Genomic DNA, 25,705 nt, shown 5'->3' with positions numbered 1-25,705 from the left:
AAGTATCAGTCGGAGAATAATATTGCCAAGAATATACTGCTCCTAGCAGCGTGTGCACCACGTCTGCTCGTGGGGAAAAAGCTGAGAAACTTAACTGGGTTACTAGAACAATAATAATAACTAATTAAAGCGGGCAAAAATCATCTTGAATGTTGAGGGCGGAAAAGTAAACAACCCAAAGTTGAGACGCGCTCAAGGCACATCCCCACACGCGACCAACACATAAAGAACGTTGCTGTCCGATTAGTTTTAGAGTCATGGACGTCTCGTGAGTGAACTTAATTACCTTCATTTTTCTGGAGCTAGCTCTTTTTTTTTGCGGGTCTGGAGCTAGCTAAGCAAACCAAAAGTATTCCCCACAAAATGATAAAGAAACTCGAAAATATTTTCTGCGAAATCATCCAGATACAGAGGCTTGAAAGGGAATCATCAGAAGTATAATTTTTTGAACGGAATTATGACAAGCAAGGCAATCTCAAGTCTGCACAAGCCATGTGAGAAATTCTGCTGTAGAAAAAAAAACCCTGAGAATTTGTACCCTTTTTGTCCATCAGTAAGTCCCTAGAAGAGCACAAAGGTAAGTAAGTACAGCAAGTTAGATAACACAAAAACTGCTACTCCGTTTCATCCCTCTGGAAAAATTACAAGGAAGATGTGCACAGAGGAGTACCCTAGTCATTATCAGCACTATGACCAGTTCATCACAGTACTAACAAAGCATTGATTCCAGAGTAGTACTGGATCCTAGGCTCGGAGCTAGTATCTGCTAGATAAACGGATCCAAGCGTCGGTGCGCGCGAAATAGAGGCGCACCGTTCACCACTACGAGCTGCGAAGCAGAGCAGAGGAGCAGCGGCCGACCGGCGTCACGCGGTCATGCCGAGGCGGCCCAGCCTGGACGGGCGGGGCTTGAAGTCGCGGCAGCGGCGGCGGTCGCTGCAGCCGGAGGAAGGCGGGCTGACCAGCCGCAGCAGGTGCGCTCGCAGGACGGACCGGCAAGGGCCGGTCCTGCCTCCCGAGCCGACGCCGGCGTTCCTGATGATCCCCTCAACGCGCACCGTCGTGCTCCTGCCCGAAGCCGCGGCCTGCTGCGAGGCCCGGCTGGACGACGGTGGCGACGACGTCTGCGGTCGCCCCTGCGGGTTGCGGTGGCGAGTGCAGCGGAAGGAGCCCGGGTGGTTGGTCGGCGAGCAGAGGCAGGTGAGCTTGGTGCCACTGGGAGACGCGCACGACGGCCTCGAGCTCGTGGATGGGTTCGCCATGGTGGCCTGGGCGTCTGACCCTTTTTGGATTCTTTGTTGGTTTCTCGACGGAGCTCAGGTCAGGAGCGGTGGTTGCGGGTGGAGTCGTGCGCTTCTCGGGGGCGCGCTCTCCGTTTTATAAGCTCGCCGGTCACCGCAGGGCCCGCGACGACGCATACGTGTGTGCGTGTGACTTGGTGGCGACGTTTTTCCTGTGTGTGTGTCAAGTGTAATTGTGTAAACTAACAGGCAAGTGCCTGAAATTATCTTCCAAACCATATACTACTATATGGTAAAGCGCAGGGTTCAGCGTCAAAAAATAAAGCGCAGGGTTCGGATCAGTTTAGTTTAGTTTAAGGTCAGGTTCACGCGTAGGAGTAGAGTAATTTCTTCTTCCACGTACTACGTCGCTGTGCTACGGTGACGGTGAAGTATCAAAATGCACGCAGGGCAAAGTGTTGGTAAATTTTAAGGATATTTATGAACTGAAATTAAGAATGCTTATGTAGGTGTCTGATCCGATCTGAACTACTCTCTCCGTTCGAAAATACTTGTCATCAAAATGGATAAAAAGGAAACAGTGTAATATTTTGTTGTTACCGTTCTGCTAGCAACACACGCATGCTCCACGTTGTAACATAAACTAAACTCTATTCCTCTGCTTAATTAATAAATAAGTCAAATCTTTTGCCCGTTTTCAAAGAAAGAAATTTGTTCTTATGTAGAATAAAACCAGAAACTCCATCTTCGTCTAGCTCTACATCACCTGTGGGAATTAAGCACTCACTCACTCCAGCTCGTTCCCTCTACTACCATACTCTTTCGCCAAAAATCCTACCGGCACTCATTGTTTTATCCGCAATGCCGACATGTCTAATTCCGGCAGTAGGCACCATGATCGATCGAGCAGCTGCGTTCGTGCGTGCAATATGAATAGGCCGTGACTCAGAGCGGCCGCCTTTCGCGTCGGCTCTCGTACTATACTCTCCCGCCTAATCTAGTGTTCCAGTACTAACTCAATTATTCGATTACTTCTGCTTGCGTGGAATCTCTTAAGGAAAAACACTCTCATCAGATGCATGCATGTGGATCGTCCTTGTCATCGCGTGTATGTACAGTCAGATCGGAGAAGGCAGCACGATGTGCCATGCCATGTGGCCGGGGATCGGAGCTAGTCCAAAGCAGATTGATTACACCGACTAACTGGCTGTACTACGTAGTAAATAATGCAAAGAAGTACTCTCTCCATAAACAAATACAAGAGCGTGATCTAAATGCTCTTATATTTCTCTACAGAGGGAGTAACAATTTTGCTTCAAAATTATTTACATGCACCTAAGTGAGCCCCCAAAAAGGAGATTTTGAATGCCATCTCACAAATGAAACCGAATAAAGCACCGGGACCAGATGGGTTTCCAGCTGAATTCTATAACAAATGTTGGCATATTATTAATGATGATCTTATGCCTATGTTTCATGATTTTTTTAATGGTCATCTCGAGCTGTTTCATCTAAACTTTGGTTTGATTACGTTGTTACCCAAGAAAGAAGAAGCAGTTCGGATCGAACAATTTAGGCCAATATGTATTCTTAATGCGAGTTTCAAAATTTCACAAAGGTTCAACAGATTGACATAGATTTCTCATTCAGTGGTACAACCGAGTCAAACAGTGTTCATGCCAGACCGACACATACTTGAAGAGGTAGTCGTTTTGCATGAAACGCTTCACGAAATCCATTCGAAGAAGCTAGACGGGGTTATCTTCAAAGTGAATTTTGAGAAGGCATATGATAAAGTTAAATGACCTTTCCTTTAGCAGGCAATGCGCATGAAAGGATTTAGTGAGGCTTGGCGGAACCAAGTGGGTTCTCAAGTCCAGAATGGTAGTGTCGGAATCAAGGTCAACGATGATATCGGCCATTACTTTCAGACACATAAGGGTTTGAGACAAGGTGATTCCATGTCTCCTCTCTTGTTTAATGTAGTGGCTGATATGTTGGCCATTCTCATTGGCAGAGCCAAGCAACATGGTCAAGTGGAGGGATGAGTTCCTCATTTGGTCGATGGAGGTGTTTCCATCTTGTAATATGCTGATGACACGGTCCTTTTTATGGAACATGACATTGCCAAAGCGCGTAACATGAAACTGATATTATGCCTCTTCGAACAATTGTCTGGTTTAAAGATTAACTTTCACAAGAGTGGGTTGTTCTGCTTTGGGAAGGCCAAAGACGAGCAAGACACTTATAGACAACTTTTCAGGTGTGAATTAGGGTCTTTACCATTTAGTTATTTGGGCATACCAATTCACCACCGTAAGTTGTCTAGTAAAGAACGGAAGTGTATCGAAGATCGAACTGAGAAAAAACTGAGTTGTTGGAAGGGCAAGCTTATGTCTTATGGAGGTCGCCTGGTGCTGATTAATTCGGTACTAACTAGTATGCCGATGTTCCTATTATCTTTCTTCGAAATTCCGAAAGGTGTCTGAAAGCGACTTGATTTCTTCAGGTCTCGTTTCTTTTGGCAGTTAGATGAGGCAAAAAGAAAGTACCGACTGGCGCGATGGGACATCCTGTGCCGGCCAAAAGACCAGGGGGGTCTGGGTATTGAGAACTTAGAAATTAAGAATAAATGCCTTATGAGCAAGTGGCTCTACAGGTTAGAGATGGAGCCGGAGGGCATGTGGACACAAATTTTGCGCAATAAGTATCTACAGTCCAAAACGCTTGCCCAGGTTATCATGCGACCAACTGACTCGCCATTCTAGAAAGGGTTGATGCAAACGAAGGATTTGTTTTTCCGTAGGATCAAATTCTTGGTTGGCAATGGGATGTCAACAAGATTTTGGTAAGACACTGGTTAGGAGGGACACCTCTGGTCGTGCAATATCCTACCCTTTATAACATTGTGCAACGTAAGGGGGATTACATAGGCACAATATTACAAACAATTCCTTTAAATATTCAGTTCAGACGTGCGCTAGTTGGTGAGCGATGGACTGCCTGGTTGCATTTGGTTCGGAGATTGATAGATGTTCAACGTTCGGGGTTTTTACGGTGAAATCTTTCTATATGGACTTGATTAATTCTGGCCCAATCTCACGATCATTGTATATTTTGAAGATTAAGGTCCCCTTGCGTATTAATTGATTGCCCACTGGCCAAATTGCTTTGGAGAACCATTCATATTGCCTTCAACATTAATCCTCCAGTTGATATTGAATCGTTGTTCGGAACGTGGTTAACTGGGGTTGAACATACTACTGCAGCTCGTATTCGGATAGGAATATGTGCGCTTTTGTGGGCTATATGGATTTGTCGAAATGATTTGATCTTTAACAGACAACATAATTTGAATTTCTTGTAGTTTATCTTCAGAACTACCGCATGGATCCGTACGTGGTCATTACTCACTTCTATGGACTCCAGGGAGTCTTTGGTTACTGGGTGCACCCACTGGGAGATGGTAGCAGGGGTTATATTTAACCGGTTCGGATGACGGTTGCATAATAGGATAGGAGTCTAGAGAGCTTATCCTTTATTTCGTCTTACCGGTTGTAATTTTGAGAGTATATTTTATTTTTCTTTATTTTGCTCCGTTTGCGAGCTGTAATATCGGAACGACTTTGTGATACTTTTGTGGCTTTTTAATAAGATGGTTGCATGTATTATCATGATGTAGAGGCCGAGGGTACGCCTCCATTTCCAAAAAAAAACATGACATGTGCTTTACTTACCAAATCAGTACTACTCCGATGAAAAATGTCTTATATTTGTTCAGAGGGACTACTGTATATACTATTCCCGTTGTCATAATATACCAATTCAAGTGTGCATGAGCTACTTTTGATAAGCTCAATTCGAATGTACGTCAGCTCTTTATGTTCTTTTGCTTTGAGAAAGATGTGTGTAGGTCAGGTGAGGTCGCCATCTGCATCCTCAAATTGCACTCCCCGACCAAAACTTTCTGCAGGACCAGTAGCTCCTCCAGCTCCAGCTACCCTGCAGTTTAATTAATTGCAGATGACGAGCTAATGTTTATCCAAACAGAAATAAAGCTATTTATTTATCTAAAAACAGAATCATACTGGTGGGTAGGTGCGTGGGCGGCCACGGGCAAATGGCCGGCCAGGCCTGCTGATCGAGCTAAACATGTGAAGCCAAAATTAAGGTGATGGTGATATTAGCCTGGGGAGAGAAGGCAGACACCTTTGAACACTGACAACTACATCTTACCCGCCAAAAGCTGTGCTTAAAACAACTACTATACATGTACCTGGTAGCTGGGATCTCCTGTGGCAGCTAGCAATATCTAGCCAACTAATAACATGAAAATAACACATTTTCATTTTATTTTTTTGGACGTTGATAAGTGCCACACGCCAGGTACAAGCACATGACAACTTTCGAAGGTTTTTACAAGTTTAGTGACGTGAGGATGACAACTTTAGTTGCTAAGCATGTCAACTTTCGTGCTTCAGTGTATTTTTGATAAAAACTTTCCGTGTGTCACTAGATTTGCCATCCTTGCATGACTGGAATTGCCCGGAGTGTCACGCACCTGATCTGTGATACTTATCATTTAGGTATTTTTTTGCATGGGATGGAACCGAGTTTCTGTTCACCATGATAGGTGAATGCAGAGAATTCAGAAACGGTGAAACTCATCATCTTCAGAGCTTAGAGGAACACAATCATTGTGATTAGAGGAACAAAATCAAGCAAACAAATAGACCACTCTTCAACATAAGTATACACTATTAGCAGTCCTTGTAATCTAAGGTAATATACACATGGTAGATGCATCATGATCAGAACAGGGACGCATGACCATTTTGTTAATTGATAAAGACAATACATTTGTTTACCGGAGAGAGCAATGCAACCGTGAAATCGAGTATACCTCAGATTAATATACACATACATCAAACATACAAAATCAATAACCAGCCCAGCATAAAAAATATATACAAAAATAACTGATGCATGGCTCGTTTACTCTCCAGGGGGCACTTTCTAGAACATGATATGTACTATCTGATGAGTAAAATACCTGTGGCCAGGCTATAGAGTTGGTGCCGGACTTCGTTGTTATTCTCGCCCTGCAAGCAGGCGTTCACGCTAGTAAATAACTACAGACATATACAGCTATTGTCCGAGCAATAATCCAGAACCATCCATCCATAGATTCAGTGAGATGAGCAACCCAAATAATGGAGAGATAAACTTAAGACCTACAATCCAGAGTAATTTCAGGTTGGCCGTTGAACAAATGTTTTCTTCCAAAAGGATGAGAAACCTCTGGCCTTTGCATCAATTGATGCACACAGTCATAAGCTGGCCCTTGAACATAACCATGTGCTTTTCTTTTATTTGTATACATCACAGTCTATTTTATTTGGTCGTCGGACGGATTAATTACCCTAGATCTTTAATACGAATTGTTCAAACAAGATTTTCCTGTGGAAAATTTGCCGACATTAGCTAATTAATTACTTCTCGCCCGTATCCTTTTCCTCTCCCGGAGCTCGTACCCATGGTTGGAAATTTGCACAGTTGCAATAGCAATCAGATAAATATTGATGATTATGATCGGTCCATCCTTGATGTAACAGTGACAACGATGTGCAGGCAGATCTGGTACGTTGCTACTCCTCATTGCAATGCATGTGTGCACAAGCTGTACGAATAGTTGATAGAACAACTAGCATACATACTTGGAATCCACCTGCTGACTTGCTGACTGGCGAACGTTGACTGATCGAGTACCTATCTAGTGGAGCCATTGAAAGAGAGCTTCAAGACCTACCAAATTATGCACACGGCTAATTAATTTGGAATTTGGATGCACCGCAACTGTTGTAGAAAAATCAAGATCAAAGAACATCTCGATCATATGATGAATGTCATAAGAGTTAAAAATGGTGATTTTAAAAGCCGACTAGTACAAGGTGTTGACCGTGGACGATTCGGACAAGGAAACGTCATGGGATTTGGCTTGGCCTTTTGCTTTTCACTTTTCAAAGAGCCAATCAACATTTTTTTTTTGAATCATACAAGAGAATTGCATGAGAAATATATAGAAGAAGAAAAGAGAGTATAGGGTTTGTTTAGTTCTTGCCCGTGGTGTCCCTGCCAACCATCAGCACATCAATATTCTGGTGAAAAGAATTAACGGCCAAGTCTCGCCAACAAATTGGTTGTGGAATGAACGGGGGAGGCTGCTAGGCTTTGCACAAGCCAATTTATTGGAGCCCATCCAAACGAACGCCAATGGATTAGCCAACACCAAAAATTTGGTAAAGCAGACGATGGCACCGATCCAAACAGACCCACGGAGTACCACAAGTTTCACAATAAGGCTACAACCAGCACCCCTTCTAACAAAACGACGTATAGATGCAACGGCTAAGAAACAAGGGAAGTTCTAACTTGACAGAAGACAACACCAAGGAGAAAAAAGGGGGTCCAAGCATTTAGCTCCAGCCTTGCTCCGGTGTAAAACCTCCTGTTTGATTTGATCTACCAAACGATCTAATGAGCAATACCTGTTCAAACACCCTATTGTTGTGTTCCTTCTGGCAGTTGGCCAAAATTCCTATTGAATTTAGCATCTTGTTGCCAGCAATCAAGGTCCCCTGCATGCTAGCAATATACCACCAATCCTTAAAAGATGAATCGACGACATGAGCAACATGTGGGAGGCCAATCTAGTAAAGAATCCGGTTCCAGGTGATGTTGGTTATACAGAACTAACCAACATATGATCGGTGTCTTCATGCGTGACATTGCAGAGGGTACACAAGTGTTTGTGAGGGAGATTTCACTTTGCAAGGCGATCAACTGTCCAGCTAAAAATATCATAGTTAATTAATTTAATACGCTTGTATATGGCATCAACCAGTCAGCAAACGAATTTGTTTGACATCAAGTATCTCACTTTTTTCTATTGCAAAGAAGGTTCACCGTATTTCAGGAGAGATCGAAGGCATAGCCAATTGCTTACATGCTACACGGTGGTGTCTTGCAATCAGGAGAGTGAAGCACGAGCTAGAGCTAGCATCGTCCAACTCAAGGTTGAGTGATGAGACTGGTCAGACTCGGGCCACATTTAGCAATTACTCAACATATTCACGCTTTTGTTAAAGATGCACACATGCATGAATGTAAGCTAATTAAGCTCGATCAAAACATTAACAAAGAACATTAGACATATATTTGCATGGTTTCACCAAAGGTTTGAGTAAGTCTGACTAGGAGATGGCGTCCCCTGAGCTCAAGACAACTCTAATCGATTCCAAACAGATCGAGCCCAAAAAATGTCATTTTGGGGGTTTAACCCACTCTAGTCGAAGCCCCCAAAGGCCTTCACTCCCAAAACCGTCCTGCCATGTCCCCATCCCGGGCAGCCAATATATGCATTTTAGACCTCTCATTCTAATCTCAATCCCACTCCCAAAACCCTACTTCTTGAGACAGGAAAGTGCCCTCTCCCAACGACCGTCGTCACGATCATGGTGCAATATCTTCTAGTTCACCAAGATGATGATATTCACATCCTAATGATGAGAGGGCTGTGTTCATGTGTTTCATACTCCCCCCCCCCCCACCCCCAATGATTATCTTTTCCATGCTAGCTTGTCAAAAGATGTTTTCACAGGGATGTTTAGGCATTGGTTCCACTCTAAAGTCTAAACCTAGCGTTGCTTGGAAAACTTTCTTTTTTATTTTCTACAAGACATCATGGTTTCATTTCACTAGAATGGAGCCGTGAAGGTGTCTCGTCTTGATTTAAAAAAGGTAGGGTAATAGGATATGATTCTACTTGGGAAGAGGTGTATCGTTCGGCCATGTACCTTGCTCGGTTTGTGCCTTTATTTATAAGAGGGGGGGGGGAGCCTGCTTCGAGCAATGCATGCAATGAACGATTTCACTTCATGTGAGGATGGGGTATTTGTCTTGGAACTTGGTATCCCACATTGCTCCCATAGATTCATACTACTTCGGTCAAGGCTGCAATCAAGTGACAATTATTCAACAAACAAGAGTGCCACATTTTCTACTAGTGACTCAGCAGGTGCCATGCACAATTTACAAAATTATATGGAGCATATTTGTAGAGTGAGAACATACGAAATAAGGATTGATTAATTCTTACTATTTCGACTACAACAGTAAAATCTTTAAGTTTCCAGAGAGAACTTGCTCGGTTTTTACGAGATGATCGATGGGTGCACTGCTAGCAATTGTTTTTGTATCTTTAGGTTACTATTATTTTTACTCCTTGATAATATCAGAAATTAAAACACTGTCTTTATTTATGAACATGTACAATACAATACAAATCATAACAACACACATTCATAAAACTCATAAAAAAGGGTATCACATCATTAGGAATCTTATGCTGAATCCCTTAAAAAAGAATCTTTTTTTTTGTAGAAATCGGCTGTTTATGTAGCACGGACGTGTTGAACTTCTGCCCAGTCTAACGAACTCGTTGAACATCCGACGAGTTTGTAGTTGTACAACTCCTGTAAAATCGACTCGTCAAATTCGCAACGAGGCCTCCTAATGTTTAATCCTGGGACGTCAGCGTCGATCGACGGTGCCGAAGTAAGTCAATACTTGACCGGTATGTCAGGATGGCTTGATCAGAACATGCATGACCAAACCAACCAAGGCAACCGTGGAACTTGGCAAGCTTGGACTTGATCTGCAGGGGTGCGTGGACAAATGGACCCGGCTCCGCATGCACTTAGCACAACGAACTAAACCATAAAGCTTGCCCACACACCACGGCACGATCAAGTCAGCACACACTTGTTACTGCCCCTGGTGGAATTATTCTGTGCTCAGCTGGGAACCATGCTCAGTTGCATCTGCAGAAAGTACCCATGGTGGCATTAACCACTAGCATACTGTTTCACTGTGCATATGTCATTTTTAAAAAGGTGGCCTCACCTCTGCATCACAAGATAGCCAATTTATTAAACGTGAATCAAGTTTAAGTCACCGAGTAGCAGACAGTGATATACAAATAAAAAGAAAACAATGTTGTGTACATGCCGCCCGACAACTGCGTTTGCTCCACATAAAGTGGGACGAGGGGAAATTCGATTCGCTGCGTTTGCTAACAATAGATTGACCCGTAATAATGAATCTAGGCTACACATCAACATATCTGTACTGCTTGAGAGTTTGTTTTGCATTTCCAACATAAAGTCCATTTCCCTCGGGCTCAGGGCAACACGGATGATGACCCGTACGTAATCACCATCGTGTAGGCAGGGCAATGTGGTAATGTCAACAACCAACTGAGCTTTGGTCTGAACTCTGGACTTTGTGTACCGTCCGCTTCAACAGATACCGGGAAACCGGAGTTTCGTGTCATGTGGAAAGAACAAACCCATTATCCGGAACTGTATGCATATCAATATGCGGAGATGCGGTGCAGTGATGGTGGCGCATCTTCTTCGCGTATGCTAATTTTGGGCCCTTCACCAGTTGAGAGGTAATTATGTTGATCTGCACATGGTTTCTTGTCCAATTCCTAGCTTAATTCAAACGGAGAAAATCAATGTCTTATCTTTTCTCCAAACCATGTGATCTGTTTTCAGAATAACGAGACCAAGTTCCTTTTGGACCTCACATGGAAAAACTTAGCTGAGAAGCATCAGTCAGAGAATAACTCTACCAAGAGAATATGCTAGCAGAGCAGTGTGTATACCGCGTCTGCTCATGGGGAAAAAGCTGAGAAACTTAACTGAACTATATTCTAACTAATTAAAGCGGGCAAAAATCATCTCGAAGGTTCAGGCCGGACAAGTAAACAAAGGGAAGTTGAGACGCGCTCAAGGCACAGCCCCACACGCAACCAACACATAAAGAACGTTGCTGTCCGATGGACATCTCGTGAGTTAACTTAATTACCTTCATGTCCTTTGAGGAGCACAGCGTACAAGAGTAACCCTTCTTGTCTTCTTTGGTTTAGAAGAATCTTGTAGGAATTTCATAGGATAGGATTTCTATAGGAAAAAAAATTAGAGCCCTTTGGTTTGTAGAAATGGAATCCTATTCCTGTGGAGGAATTCTTCCTATCCTTCACATTTCATAGGAAAATAAACATTAACCTAGACTCAATGGAAAAAATCCTATGATGTGAATCAAAGGGCATCTCCTTTCCTATTCTTACTCATAGGATTTGAGATACATGTCATCTCATTTCCTATGACTTTTCTATTCCTATGATTTTTCTACCCTATGAACCAAAGGAGGTCTTAAAATAAATCTTTCGAGACCAGAATGATACAGATGCTTGATTTTTTGTGTGTGCAGAAAGAAACATGCTTTATGTCTTAGTAATAAATTGTACGTGCTTTGCTCGTCATTTAAATATGTATTTAAAGTTCAATTCATGGATACATGGCCTATTCCCTTCAAACATGGTACCTTCGTATGTAAAGCTTGATCGAGTTCATTATTGTAGCCATTTTGAATCGTGCCGGGTGCACTGCTCTGGTTAAGTCCGTGCTCTCCTCCATGCCAATCTTCTTGCTGACGGCTTTAAAGGCTGACAAAGGTATCCTCAAGGCCTTTGCGAAGATCAGTCGCGGCATGCTCTGGGCCTGTAAGGAGGCGGTTAGTGGAGGGAAATGCAAAGTCAACTGGCAAAAGGTCTGCCGCCCCAAGGAGCTCGGTGGTTTGGGGGTTTTGGACCTGGAGAGGTTCTCCCAAGCCCTGAGGCTTCGCTGGTTATGGTATGAGTGGAAGGCTCCTGAGAAGCCATGGGTGGGCTCTGAAACCCCCAACGACGCCTCAGACCTTGACCTCTTCAATGCGGCTACTCGTGTCACCATCGGAAACGGCGCCAAGGCCTCCTTCTGGTCGTCTTCATGGCTCCATGGCGCCCCGCCAAAAGACCTGGCTCCCCTAATTTTCAAGGCTTCCAAGAGGAAGAATCGGACGGTCCAGGACGCTCTCGCTGATAACAACTGGATCTCGGACATTGCGGTGGATGCGTTCACTGCCGATCACATGGAACAATACATCCACCTCTGGGAGCTCTTGTCGGATATCCAGCTTCATCCTGACACTGAGGACTCCATTACCTGGTCCTTGACCCCTAATGGGTGCTACTCGGCAAGCTCCGCCTACAAGGTCCAGTTCCTTGCCTCTTTGCCCTGCCAGTTCGGGAACATCGTGTGGAAGACCTGGGCCCCTCCAAAGTGCCGTTTCTTCGCCTGGCTCGCTGTCCAGAACCGCTTATGGACCGCTGATCGCTTGGCGAAATGCGGATGGCCGCACCAACCTACTTGCCAGCTCTGTCGTACCTCCCCCGAGATAGCACGACACATTCTCTTCGAGTGCCGCTTCTCCAGACGTATCTGGACGGCCGCGGCCTCTTGGTTGTCTTGTCCAGACCTCATCAGCAGCATCGGGGAGGGTAGGCCTAAAGTCGTGGACTATTGGCTGGCCGTTTCGAAGTCCACCACCTCCTCCCCTATAGGCTTGCGCTCAGCTATCACGCTCATCACTTGGGAGATCTGGAAAGAGAGGAACGATAGAGTTTTCAACAATAAGTCCTCCCTGCCTTCGGTTGTCATGCACAAGATTAGGGAAGAGGGGAAGGACTGGATCCTCGCCGGTGCTAAAAATCTGGCGGAACTTGTAGGCTGATCCTCTTCCCCCTGTGTCGGGGGTGGTGTTCGCCCCCTTCCTCTTTTTTTGTTTTTTTTGGCTCTTGCCATACCCCAGTTTGCTTCTCCTATATCAATATAAGGCAAAAGCTTTTTTGCCCGTTTCAAAAAAAATATTTATTGCCTGAAGAAAGGGGTTCAATCCTATATATAAACCTTTACATGCTTAGTATTAGTATCTTGTAATACACTCAGCTTACTTTGCAACTTCTTGAAAACTTCCAACTTCTCCCTTACGCGATTAGTGCGCGCGTTCCGGACGCTTTGCCAGTGTGTACCTTGACCAGTTACATGCATGAATGGATAACATTAGGCAAGTGAAACTTTTCCTACATTGGTATATAGTGATGGTTCTAGAAATCAGTGGCACGTTCACTAGCTCGTACTGTAGCTGCGAATCCCACAATTTTCAGCCCTCCAATTGACTCTATCAACGACTCGGATTGTTTTTTGGTTTTGAGATCCAAACATGTAAAACTCGTACACTATAGAGTAGTGTATAGAAAAGGGACTCATCACAAGTATGGTTTTTCTAACAGAATTATGGCAAGTAAGGTGATCTCAATTTCCATAGGCACAAACCAAGTGAGAATTTCTGCAGTGAAAGAAGTGAGAATTTCTCCAGTTCGCGTCGGCCCGTCAATAAACGAAAATTCTACACTTACGGACTGAGCCATACGGGCGGCACTTACAGGCAGATGTGTCGCCGAGTTAATGCCTCTCCCTCCGTGATTTTCAATTGCGAGGCCCGGTGCTGCCCAGTCAATTATTGTCATGTCATCCCGTAACTTGCAATCCCATGAACTTTGCCTGTAAGTGTAGCAAAGCTCGTCAGTAAATCCCCAGAACAGCACAAAGATGCAGCAAAGGTCACACAAACTGCTCCATTTCATTCCTCGGCAAAAATTACAAGGAAGTGTGTACAGATTACAGATCCAGAGTTGTTCATCACAGCACTAAAAAGAGTTCCATTCTCCAGGGTAGTACGTGCTAGCCACGATGGATCCATGCGTTGGTGCGCGCGAAATAGAAGCGCACCGTCCGCCACTACTAGTTTTTTCTTTTTTTTTTGAGCATCGTCCGCCACTACTAGTGAGCTCGCCAGTACGAGCCGCGAAGCAGAGCAACCAACCGGGTCACGCGGTCACCGCGAGTCGGCCCAGCCTGGACGGTCGGGGCTTGAAGTCGCGGCAGCGGCGGTGGTCCCGGCCGGCAGAGGACGGCGCGCTCACCAGCCGCAGCAGGTGCGCGCGCAGGACGGACCGGCCCTTGGTGGTCCTGCCAACGGGGCCAGCGCCGACGCCGCCGCTCCTGATGATCCCCTCGACGCGCACCGTCGCGCTGGCTCCCGGTGCAGCAGGCTGCTGCGACGCGCGGCCGGACGACGACGGCGACGACGTCTGCGGTCGCCCCCGTGGGTTGCGGTGGCGAGTGCAGCGGAAGGAGCCCGGGTGGTTGGTCGGCGAGCAGAGGCAGGTGAGCTTGCCGGTGCTGGGAGCCGCGCACGACGGCCTGGAGGTCGAGGTCGGGGTCGCCCTGGCTGAGGCGGTGGCCAATGGGTGGCTCGCCATGGTAGCTTGGGAACTCTTTTTGGATTCTCGGTTGGTCTCTCGACGGAGCTGCGATCAGGAGCGGTGGTTGCTGGTGGATGTCGTCGGGAGTCCTGGCCGTGACTCAGAGGGCGCGCTGCCCATTATATATATAGGCTCGCCGGTCGTCGCAGAGCCGGCGACGACGCATGTGTGTGTCTGAAGACGACGTTTTTCCTGTGCGCGTGTAAAAGTGTAAACCACTTGGCAAGTGCCTGAAACTCTCTTCCAAACCATATATAGCGTAGTTTACTTTAGTTTGAAAGGACAGGTTCACGCGTAGATTTGTTTCTTCTTCCACGTAGTACTCCTACGTCGCTGTGCTACGGACACGCACAACGGGAAGTATCGAAAGCCATGGACCAAAATATGATGTGTTCATTTTCATCGTGCAGTTCGTGTGTGCCCAATCCGCTCTGAATTCTAATACACCGCGGTTCTGTTTTCTGTCAGCAACACATGCTCCAAGAGCTGAGCTCATGCATATTATCTTTCTCAAAGGAGACGAATCTCTTCTTATAAATTGTGGCGCCGGCTTTTGCTCTCCTTCATCGGTGGAAACCACTCACCAGCATGTTCTTTTTCCAAAAAAAATCGTACCACCGGCACGTATTGCTTTATCGAGGATGCTGACATCTCTAAATCGGGCAGGCACGTAGTTGCGTGAGTGAATCAGGCGTGACTCGGATGGGGCGCCTTTCGCGTCGTCTCTCCTACTACCGCCGTGCCTAACCATTTTGTTATTTAGTGACAATTAGTATAGGAAGTAGTAGTACTGGATTATACTGCTTGCGTGGAGTCCCTTCAGCTAAATCTCAGCAAAACATACTCATATGACTCATATGCATGCATGCCGATCGTCCTTGTCATCGCGTGTATGCACAGTCAGACTCAGATCAACACATGCATGCACGTGTGATGTGTCATGTGGGCAGAGCAGTGCAAATTTATTCCGCGGGTTAATATGCTCCACTGAAGGATCGACCAAGAACTAGCAATTCAGTTTTAGAACTTCAGAAATACAACTGATTAGTGAATTAGGAGCCTTAACTAGGCTTGACTAGTGATGCGTCTTAGTCATCCGATTACTTGATTATTGTGATCATTGGTGGTTAGCCAAAACCTCGGAGTCTTAACGTGAGACGGCACTTCCACGACCACGACATGTGCTTTACATTACAGGCGAACTTTCAATACACTAGTATTACACTGCTGCTCAATAATGCAGCATATAAGCTTGGTTCAACCGTGCATGCAAAATTTATTTACCTCGAGATAAATACACGATCGCCCTCATGATCATCTGCTTACTCGATCGGCCCGAGTTACCTTAAAGTATTACAAGGAGCACAGATTAATTCATTGTCAATGTAAAAGTTACCCAGCATACTGTTGTAGAAGCAGAGATGGACAGTCCCCGAGTCTGAATGCGACGCGCTTATATGCGTAGATTTTCTTCAGAGTAATCACATCCACCATCGACTTAACCTAGGCGATCAGATCAGCCGGTGAGTAAACTACACACATCATCTAACCAGCATTCTCAACAAAGGGTTAACTCAATGTGTATACCATGTCATGGGCCATGCATGTGTAGGTTTGGTCAGGCCGCCATGGAGACCAAAGATTTCCGCAGGACCAGTAGCATTCCTCCAGCCAGCCGCAGCTTAACTGCAGATGACCATCAATCGTGTCTCTTTCTTACAAATGCTTATCCAAAACACTAGCAATTTCCGGGAAATTTATCCTAAACAGAATCGTACCAGTGGGTAGTTGCGTGGGCCAGGATCATATGGCCGGCCATGCCTCCCGATCGAGCTGACATGTGAAGCGAAATTAAGGTGATGGTGATCTTAGCCTGAGACAGGGACAACTACATCTTACCCGCCAAAATTTCCTCTCGACACAGCTGTGCTGAAAACTACCTGATAGATGGGATCTCCTGTGGCATGGCCGCTAGCGGTAGCTACAAGTAACATGAAGATTTCTTAGTTCACCAAGAGGCCCCCATAGAGAAATGGGAAGAATTAATCTCTGTGATGTGAGCTTGATTGGGATAGAGCTAGAATCATGATCAGGGCGTGAACGCAGGATCATTGTGTCAAGTTAATTAAGACGTGTTTCCGGAGAGAACAAAGCAGCCGTGAAAACGATTACATATAGCAGATTAATTTACAAACACACACGTCAAAAGGTTTAAAAATCAATAGGTGCATGGCTTCTTTACCTTCCACGGGCCACATTCTAGAACAAATGTTATGTGACGCGTGCTGTGATTAAATCTGCGGCCAGACTGGAGTTGATGCTGGATTCTGTTCTCATCCCCGGCACGCAGCGTTTCCGCTAAACTGAGTAATCAAGTGACCGGTGTCTTAATGATCGAAAACCACCCATAAATTAAGCAAGTTGAGTAATCTAAAGAACGCAGAGATAGACATCTCATGCAATCCAGAGTAATTTCGTGCCGGCTGGAGAACTTTAAGTACTTAACCTACGGTTTTTATTGAGAAAAATATACTTTTCGTCCCTCAATTCTTGGTGAAGTCTAGATTTGGTTCCTCAACTCCGAAACCGGACAACTTGCACCCCCAACTAACGAAACCGGACAAGGTTTGTCCCTGGTCTCGATATGAGAAAATTACGTGAATTTTAGTCGGCACGGTCAAAACCGGATTGGGACAGCACCAATACCGGTCAAAACCGTGACCAGGGATGAATCTTGGCCGGTTTTAGTAGTTAAGGGCGCAAGTTGTCCGGTTTTGAAGTTGAGGGACCAAATCTAGACTTCGCCAAGAATTAAGGGATGAAAAGTATACTTTTCTCTTTTTTATTTCTTTTCTTTGTGTGTCGCAGTCCGTTCTATTTGGTCGTTGGATGACTTGTTACCCTAGATCTTTAGCATGGATTCTCCAGACAATTGGATTTTTCCTCTGAAATACCTGCCGACAAAATTCGGTTGTGAACATCCTCTTCACCCATGGTTGACAGTAATTAAGGTCGCTCCATCTTTGATGTAACAGTGACCACGATGTGCATGCAGAGCGGGTACACGTTGCTACTCCTACTTGCTTAGTATGTGTGCACGAACTGTACTAAAAGTCAATGAGAAGAGCTAGCGTAACTGCGTGACTGCATGAACGGTGATCCATCGAGTGTCTATCTTGTCATGGAATAAACTATTTGAAATCTAGCTTCCTGTTGTTTTTCTAGTGGAGCCCTTGAAAGAGGGCCGAATAACCAAGAAAAACAAGCTCGAGGTTAAATAATTACTATGACATATTGCGTGCAATTGGTCCAGAAAAATCAAAGGTAAAAAACATCTCAATCATGTGATGAATGCCATAAGATAAGAGTTAAAGATGGTTTCAGAAACCAGCTGGAAGAAGCGTGTGGACGATTGGAACAGGGACATTAATTTCCATGGATTGAAGATGGTTCTGTTGCGATATCTTATTATGCTTTTCAATTTTTGTAGAGCCAATCGACATTCAGGGGATAATTTCAGAAAATATCACGAGCTTAATTTGATATGCGCGTATGTCACATCCCCATGCAGTCGATGAGTTTGTTTGACATGAAGTGTCTCATTGAGCATGCAATCACAAGTGAGGAGATCTTATGTTTTCAGTTGCCCGTGCAAAAAAGGTACATATTGTTTCCTGTGCATTCGATGCAGATCTAACGGTCGTCAATGAAGAATGGCAGGCACATTATCATTGACAAACTCGGTTTTTTTATAGGAGTAGAGATATTGTTCATTCTTGAAGTCCATGAATTTATTTTTTTGTACATGTCGCATTTCAAGGTATTTCATCCTGAATTTTTGCTTCCATATACATTTCATCTTTGTATACTTGCATTTTTTTCAGATTTGTTTGAAATTAGAAGGTTTGAATTTTATTAAAAAAAAATAAAAGAGTACATGGACCTCGGTCACCAAAACGCCCCACTCAAACAATCTTTGTACGCTTTTGGTCTCCACCATGGGTGGAAAGCACTCACTTTCTCCACCACCCACTAGCATGTTCTTCTTCCTAAAATCGTGCCGCCGCTCCTCGTTTTATATATCCTCTCGCCGACATTTCTAAATCAGGCACAGACGCAGCGTGATGCGTGATCGTGCAAGAATAGGCCGTGACTCGGAGTAGCTGCCTTCCGCGTCAGCTCTCGTACTAGTCTCGTGCCCAACCATTTTGTTGTTCAGCGCAACTAGTCCAGTGTAGAACTTGCTCAATTATTGGATTGCTACTGCTTCTGTGGAATCTCTTCAGAAAAAACATACGCATATCATCATATGCATGCATATGAGTATTTACAGTCAGCACGGAGATGGCAGCACGCATCCATGCATGCATGTCTGATGTGTCATCATGTGGGCAGTGCGGTGCCAATAAGAAAAATCGAGCGTTTGACAAAAAACTACCACTTTAGGGGTTTTTGTCTCATAGAACTACCACTTTAAAAAATTTGACCGGAAACTACCGAAAATTTCTTAATTTGTTCCTAAAAACTACCAGTTTCACTTGATGATCGTTTTAGACGATTTAAACAGAAAACTGACAAAACTGGCCCACCCGTTAGGGCTAATGTGGCTGAAAAGTCAATGCCAGGGGAGACTGGCCCACCTGCAGCCATCGCCTCCCACCTCCCACCCCCACCCGCGCTGCGGATCGACGCCGCCGGACCTGTCCCCTGTCTCGCCGCCGGACCCGTCCCCCCGTCTCGCCGCCGGCGGACTCCCGGGGTCCGAAGCCTGCTCCCGCCTCTGTCACGGACACGCCCAAGGCCCCCAAGAAGCAGGCGCGCCACCGGCCTATAGCGGACGCGCCCGGACCGGCTACCAAGGACGCGAGTCCGATGACTTGCCGCTGTCGCCCAGTGCCCACACGCGATAGCTCTCCAGGCGCAGGGGCATGGGCCGTCTCGCGCACCAAGACGAGCGGGCGACGGCGCTAGGCACCAGCGACGGGAGGCGGAGATGAGGGGCGACCGAAGGGAACTCCGGCGAGGCGGCGGCCTCGAGGCAGCGGGCGCGGGGCAGCGGATCTGGTCGGCGACGAGCTGCTCAACCTGCTCGCCGCCAGCCCCGACGGACTAGCTTCCGGCAGCAAGGGCTCGCCGTGACGGTGGTCCTGATTCCGGGGGAGGGAGAGCCGGCCTTCGGCAGCAACCAGGACGACGACGCGGAGGACGCCTCGCCGGGCAGCAAGGAGCTGGCGACCACAGCGTGCAGCAGGGGCGTCTCCCCGGCGGGCGCGTCACCGGAGTTTGGCCTCCTTCCCTCCCATGCACAGAAGCTATTTGTGAAAATGTCAAATAAAGATAGAGAGAGGAGGAAGAAGAATGACGTGTAGGTTCCACCTGTAATAACGGTCAACTGAACGGTCAACATGTTTAAATCGTTTAAACTGTCTATTACCTAAAACTGGTAGTTTTTAGTCACAAAATTAAGAATTTTTGGTAGTTTTTGACCACTTTTTAAAAAGTGGTAGTTCTGTGGGACGACGACCCTTAAAGTAGTAGTTTTTTGTCAAACACTCGAAAAAATCCTACGCTTGCAGAAAACACGGTCGATCCACCGAAATGCCTCGCCAAGTCTTGCTGCGACATGCGTGACTAGGTACGTACCTTAATTAGACTAGTCTATAGCGCTACGTTACTCAGCCGATTACTTGATTAGTGTGATATTTAACAGGTAGTTAGCCAAAACCTCGCAGTCTTAACATGAGACGGCACTTCCACGACCACGACATATGCTTTTACTTTACCGGCGTACTTACAACAATACACCGTTTCTGCTGTTTAATATGGTAGCACACAAGCTTAATTCAGCCGTACATGCTGAATTTTTCAGCAGATAATTACACGATCGCTCTCATGATCATCTGCTTGCTCGGCCTGAATTACCGTATATTGTAGTACAAGAAATATCATTGTCAACGTACAAGTTACTGAGTAGTGTTCTAGAAGCAGAGATAAAGTGACAGTTGAATGCGACACGCTTATAGGCGTGCAATTTTCTTCAGAAAATCACATCCTACATCAACTTAACCTAGGCCATGAGATCAGCTGGTGAGTAAACTGTACACACGACGTAACCAAAATCCTAAACAAGCGGGTTAACTCTTATATGTACTCCCTCCGTTCCTAAATAGTTGTCTTTTTAAAGGTTTCAAATGGTGACTACATACAAAGCAAAATGAGTGAATTTACACTCTAAAGTATGTCTATATACATCCGTATGTGGTGATCATTTGAAATCTCTAGAAAGACAAATATTTAGAAACGGAGGGAGTATACCATAATGCCATGCCATGACCCATGTGTAGGTTTGGTCAGGTCGCCATCTGCAGCCTCAAATTGGACTCCGAACCAAAACTTTCTACACGACCAGTAGCTTTCCTCCAGCTATCCAGCAGCTTAAGAGAGAATTCCTTATTTAACACTGTGTCTAAATATTATGCCCTATTTAACACTGCTAAATTGTTTCTTCCTTATCTAGCAACGAATCTAAATTTTATGCCTTTTATGACACTTCTATTCATTTTAAGCATAAATGATACCTGAAAAGATCCTTTTGCTCCTTATGTGGTATTTTCTTTTTGACAGCATTTTTTTACAGCACCCTCATGTGGTATGTTTGTGTGCGCGTGCGTGCATGTGTGATGTTGTGTGTGTGTCGAACGCCTCCTATTGTTCGTCTACTTCTACTAGTTCCTGATCTCCATCTACTAATTACTCCGTTGCCCGTCGCTGCCGCTGCTAATCGTATAATCGATCCATATATTCTAGTACTACACCACGATGCTCCTTGCATCCACTATATTTTTCTTTGGTTACTACACGCCTACCTCTATAATCCATCCATCTAGTCTAGCTACTATTTCTTTCACACGTACACATACACCACTCCATCCATATATCTCCGTCTTTCTAATTTATCTTCTGTTTTCTTAGCCACTGAATAATTCTTCCACATAAATCTTTTAGTTGTTTGTGCGAGTGAAAGATCAGGGCCACTACACTAAATCGTCTCAAACCTATTTGAGCCGTATCAGTGTGTGTTACTACCACACACACATATCACATGAGGGGCAAAAGGGTCTTTTCCAGTGTCATTTAGGCTTAAAATGGTCGAAAGTGTTAAAAGGCATAAAATTTAGACTCATTGTTAGATAGGGAAGAAAAAAAATTGTAGTATCAAATAAGGAAATGGAATTTAAGACAATGTTAAATAAGGAATTGTTTCGCAGCTTAATTGCAGATGACCGACCATCAATCACGTCCCTAACTTGCAAATGCTTATCCAAACAGAAATAAAGTTTCCATTTTCCCGGAAAATCTATCCAAAACAGAATCGTACCGATGGGTAGTTGCGTGGGCCAGGGGCGCATGGCCGGCCATGCCTGCCGATCGAGCTGACATGTGAAGCAAAAATTAAGGTGACGGTGATCTTAGCCTGGAATGGGCATGCAAACATCTTTGAACATGGACAACAACATCTCACCCGCCAAATTTTCTCTTGCACAGCTGGGGTGAAAACTACTGGTACGCCTGTGGGTAGCTGGGGCCAAGGTTTTCACTTTCGGTTTTAGAAAAATTTCAACACCAACCAAAATCACTGAAATTTTCATTGAAATCAATTAAGTATTACTTCATGTGTACCAACCGAAATCAAAATAGGGGGAAAGATTAATCTGTTTGTTGCTGTGAAAATAATCCTCATGCATGCATTTCCAATGTAATATGGACCACCTCATTACCTGAGCGAACTTTCGTACTTATGCATTGTGATGGGATCTACATGAATGAAATCGCGCAAACAGAATCGACCATTCTCACACGTAGTATATACAATCCTGGTAAGGAAAACATAATATGGGCAGTATATAGCTACATGCATCATGAACCGGGCAAGCACGACATTTTGTGAATCAAGACGAGATACATTTGTTTGTTAATTTACGGAGAGAGCAAAGTAACGACGAAAACGGCTATATAGCTCGAATTATTTTACTTGTACAAACACACATATTAGAAATACAAAATCAATAACATGGCTTCTTTACCCTCGAGGGGCCACTTTCTGGAACATATGAATTTTTAGATCATCTTGAAGTGTTTTATGACCCATGCTGTGATCAAATCTGTGGCCAGACTGGAGTTAATGCTGGATCTTTGGGGTTCTCGTGCCTGCACTCAGTATTAGGGCATAAAATGCGTAAATAATATCATATTCATAGACATATGGCTGGTGTCTGAAGACCAGGGGGGTCTTGGTATTGAGAACTTAGAAATCTAGAATAAGTGCCTTATGAGCAAATGGCTTTACCGTTTGGAGACGGAGCCGGAAGGCATATGGGCACAGATTTTGTGTAATAAATATTTGCAGTCGAAAACGCTCGCCCAGGTTGCCATGAGACCAACTGACTCGCCATTCTGGAAAGGGCTTATGAGAATGAAGGATTTGTAGTTTCAAAAAAAAACGAAGGGTTTGTTCTTTCGTAGGGTCAAATTCTTGGTTGTCAATGGGATGTCAACAAGATTTGGAGAGGACGCGTGGTTAGGAGAGACACCCCTGGCCGTCCAATACCCCGCCCTTTATAACATTGTGCAACGCAAGGAGGATTACGTAGGCACAGTGTTCCAAACGATTCCCTTAAATATTCAATTCAGACGCGCGTTAGTTGGAGAGCGATGGAATGCCTGGCTTCACTTGGTTCGGAGTTTGATAGATGTTCAACTTTCTGACCAGCCGGATTCGACGCAATGGACCCTAAATAAGAATGGGGTTTTCACGGTGAAGTCTTTCTATATGGATTTGATTAATTCTGGCCCAATCCCAAGATCGTTGCATATTTGGAAGATTAAAGTTCCCTTGCGTATTAAAATTTGTATGTGGTTTGTCCACAAGCAAGTAATACTCATCAAGGACAACCTAATCAAGAGGCGATGGGTAGGTAGTTCACGTTGTTGTTTTTGTGATCATGATGAAACAATACAACACTTATTCCTTGAATGCCCACTCGCCAAATTGCTTTGGAGAACCATTCATATAGCCTTCAACATTAATACTCCGGTTGACATTGGATCGTTATTTGGAACATGGTTAGCTGGGGTTGAACATACTACAGCAGCTCGTATTCCGATTGAAATATGTGCGCTTTTGTGTGCTATATGGAACTGTAGAATGATTTGATTTTTAACAGACAACACAATTTAACTTTCTTGCAGGTTATCTTCGGGGCTACCGCATGGATCCGTACGTGGTCCTTACTCACTCCTATGGACTCCAGGGAGCCTTTGATTACTGGGTGCAACAGTTGGAGATGATAGCACGGGTTATATTCAACTGCTTCGGATGGCGGTCGCATAATAGGATAGGAGTCTAGGGAGCTTATCCTTTCTTTTGCCTTACCGGTTGTGTTTTGGAGCATATACTTTTATTTTCTTTGATTTGCTCCGCTTGCGAGCTGTAATACCTTTATGACTTTGTGCTACTTCGAGACTTTTTAATAAGATGGCTGCATGCATCATCATGATGCAGAGACCGGGGGTACGCCTCCATTTCAAAAAAGAAAATCCAAAATCCATCCACAGATTAAGCAAGAAGATAATAGTATACACATACAGCTTGGCGTCTAAACGATTCAAAACCATCTACGTACATATTAAGCTAGATGATTGATCCAATGAATGGAGATATAAACACCTTTGCAATGCAGAGTAATTTCATGCCGGACGGAGAGCTTGGCTGAAGATGTTTTTTTTTTCATTTCTTTGCGCATCAATCGCCCTATACGTCGCAGTCCTTTTTATTTGACCACTAGATGGATTAATTACACTAGATCTTTAGCGCGGAAAGATCAGAGGAGATTTTTTGTGAAAAGTCTACTGACATAATTCTCATTCGACTATCCTCTGCAACGATTGTTGAAAATTTCTGTGATTGTAACTAGATTCTAAGTAATTAAGATGGGTCTGTCTTTGATGTAGTAGTGACAACGATGTGCAAGCAGAGCATGAATGTTGCTACTCCTACTTGCTTTGTATGTGGGTACGAACTGTACCAGAAGTTGATGAGAAGAGCTAGCCTACGTAGGTGGAGAATCCGGCTGCTGACTGCATGAACGGTGATTGATCGAGTGCCTATATTGTTGTGGAACAAGCAATTTCCAATTTAACTTGTTTTATTCAGTGGATCCCCTCGAAAGAGGGCTAAAAGACCAAGTGAATTAAGCACATGGATAATTTACTATGATGCATCACATGCAATTATCCAAAAAATTAAGATCAAAATACATCGCAATGCTATGATGAATACCATGAGAGTTAGAGATAATTTCAAAAACTATTCTGTGGAAGGGTGTGTACAATTCGAAAAGGGAGTATCAATGGGTTAAAGATGGGTTTCTCGCAAGCTTTGATTTTGTTTTTCACTTTTTGATGAGTTGATCAACATTCAAGGGATACTTTCAAAAATATAAGAGGTTAATTAATTTGATATTTGCGTGTCTTATATCCCCCAATGCAGTCGACGAGTTTATTTGACACGAAGTGTCTCATTGAACATGCATTCACAAGTGAGGATATATCTTCCTTTTTCGGTTGCAACTGGAAGAAGGCACACCATATTTCAAGAGTGAGCAGAGCACGTGGCTGATTGCTCGTTAGGCATTGCCATATGTAGATAGGAGAGTGAACCACGAGTTGAAGTTGGTGCCCTCCAGGTCAAAGTTGAGTGAGATGAGAATGATCTGAGTGTGAATATTAATACATTATATGTTTTCTGTATACTTAGGTCGAAATAAAGATTTTTTATGTTGCACAAAATTGTTTATGACTAATCTCTAACTCAAAGCCTGATAAAGAATGACACGACGAAGGCGTGTGTCCCCTTCTAGTGTGATGAATGCCATAAGAGTCAAAGATGGTTTCGAAACCAGCAATTTGAAGGGTGTGAATGACTCGAACAAGGGCATCAATTTCCATGGATTAAAGTGGGTTCATCATGATCCCCTTCCTACGAGATGGACCCCCCCCCCCCCCCCCAAACACACACACACGACACTTACAATTATACCTCACTGGGGCATGACGCCCTACATATGAAAAGATCAAAAGAAGATTATGCAGAAGGAGGTGGGCAGATTGAGGACGAGTAAGGGAAGACATT

At 44.5% G+C, this 25,705-nt stretch overlaps 2 protein-coding genes across 2 annotated transcripts; both read right to left on the bottom strand.

Annotated features, from left to right (window-relative positions):
* Positions 1–600: 600 nt before the first annotated feature.
* Positions 601–1,372, bottom strand: LOC123128823 (uncharacterized). Its single transcript, XM_044548920.1, has one exon. The coding sequence runs from the start codon at positions 1,260–1,262 to the stop codon at positions 867–869; it is 396 nt and encodes a 131-aa protein (XP_044404855.1). The 5' UTR covers positions 1,263–1,372; the 3' UTR covers positions 601–866.
* A 12,438-nt stretch (positions 1,373–13,810) lies between these two features.
* LOC123128822 (uncharacterized) lies at positions 13,811–14,694 on the bottom strand. The gene has a single exon (XM_044548919.1). The coding sequence runs from the start codon at positions 14,509–14,511 to the stop codon at positions 14,077–14,079; it is 435 nt and encodes a 144-aa protein (XP_044404854.1). The 5' UTR covers positions 14,512–14,694; the 3' UTR covers positions 13,811–14,076.
* Between the last annotated feature and the right edge of the window lie 11,011 nt (positions 14,695–25,705).

This window comes from Triticum aestivum, chromosome 6A, assembly GCF_018294505.1.
Source record: "Triticum aestivum cultivar Chinese Spring chromosome 6A, IWGSC CS RefSeq v2.1, whole genome shotgun sequence".
Lineage (NCBI taxonomy): Eukaryota > Viridiplantae > Streptophyta > Magnoliopsida > Poales > Poaceae > Triticum > Triticum aestivum.
The sequence above is the reverse complement of the archived record's forward strand: the minus strand, read 5'-3'. Positions and strand labels throughout refer to the sequence as shown.

Excerpts from the sequence above, each read along its gene's own strand:
- LOC123128823 (XM_044548920.1), bottom strand. The coding sequence starts at position 1,262 with ATGGCGAACCCATCCACGAGCTCGAGGCCGTCGTGCGCGTCTCCCAGT.
- LOC123128822 (XM_044548919.1), bottom strand. The coding sequence starts at position 14,511 with ATGGCGAGCCACCCATTGGCCACCGCCTCAGCCAGGGCGACCCCGACC.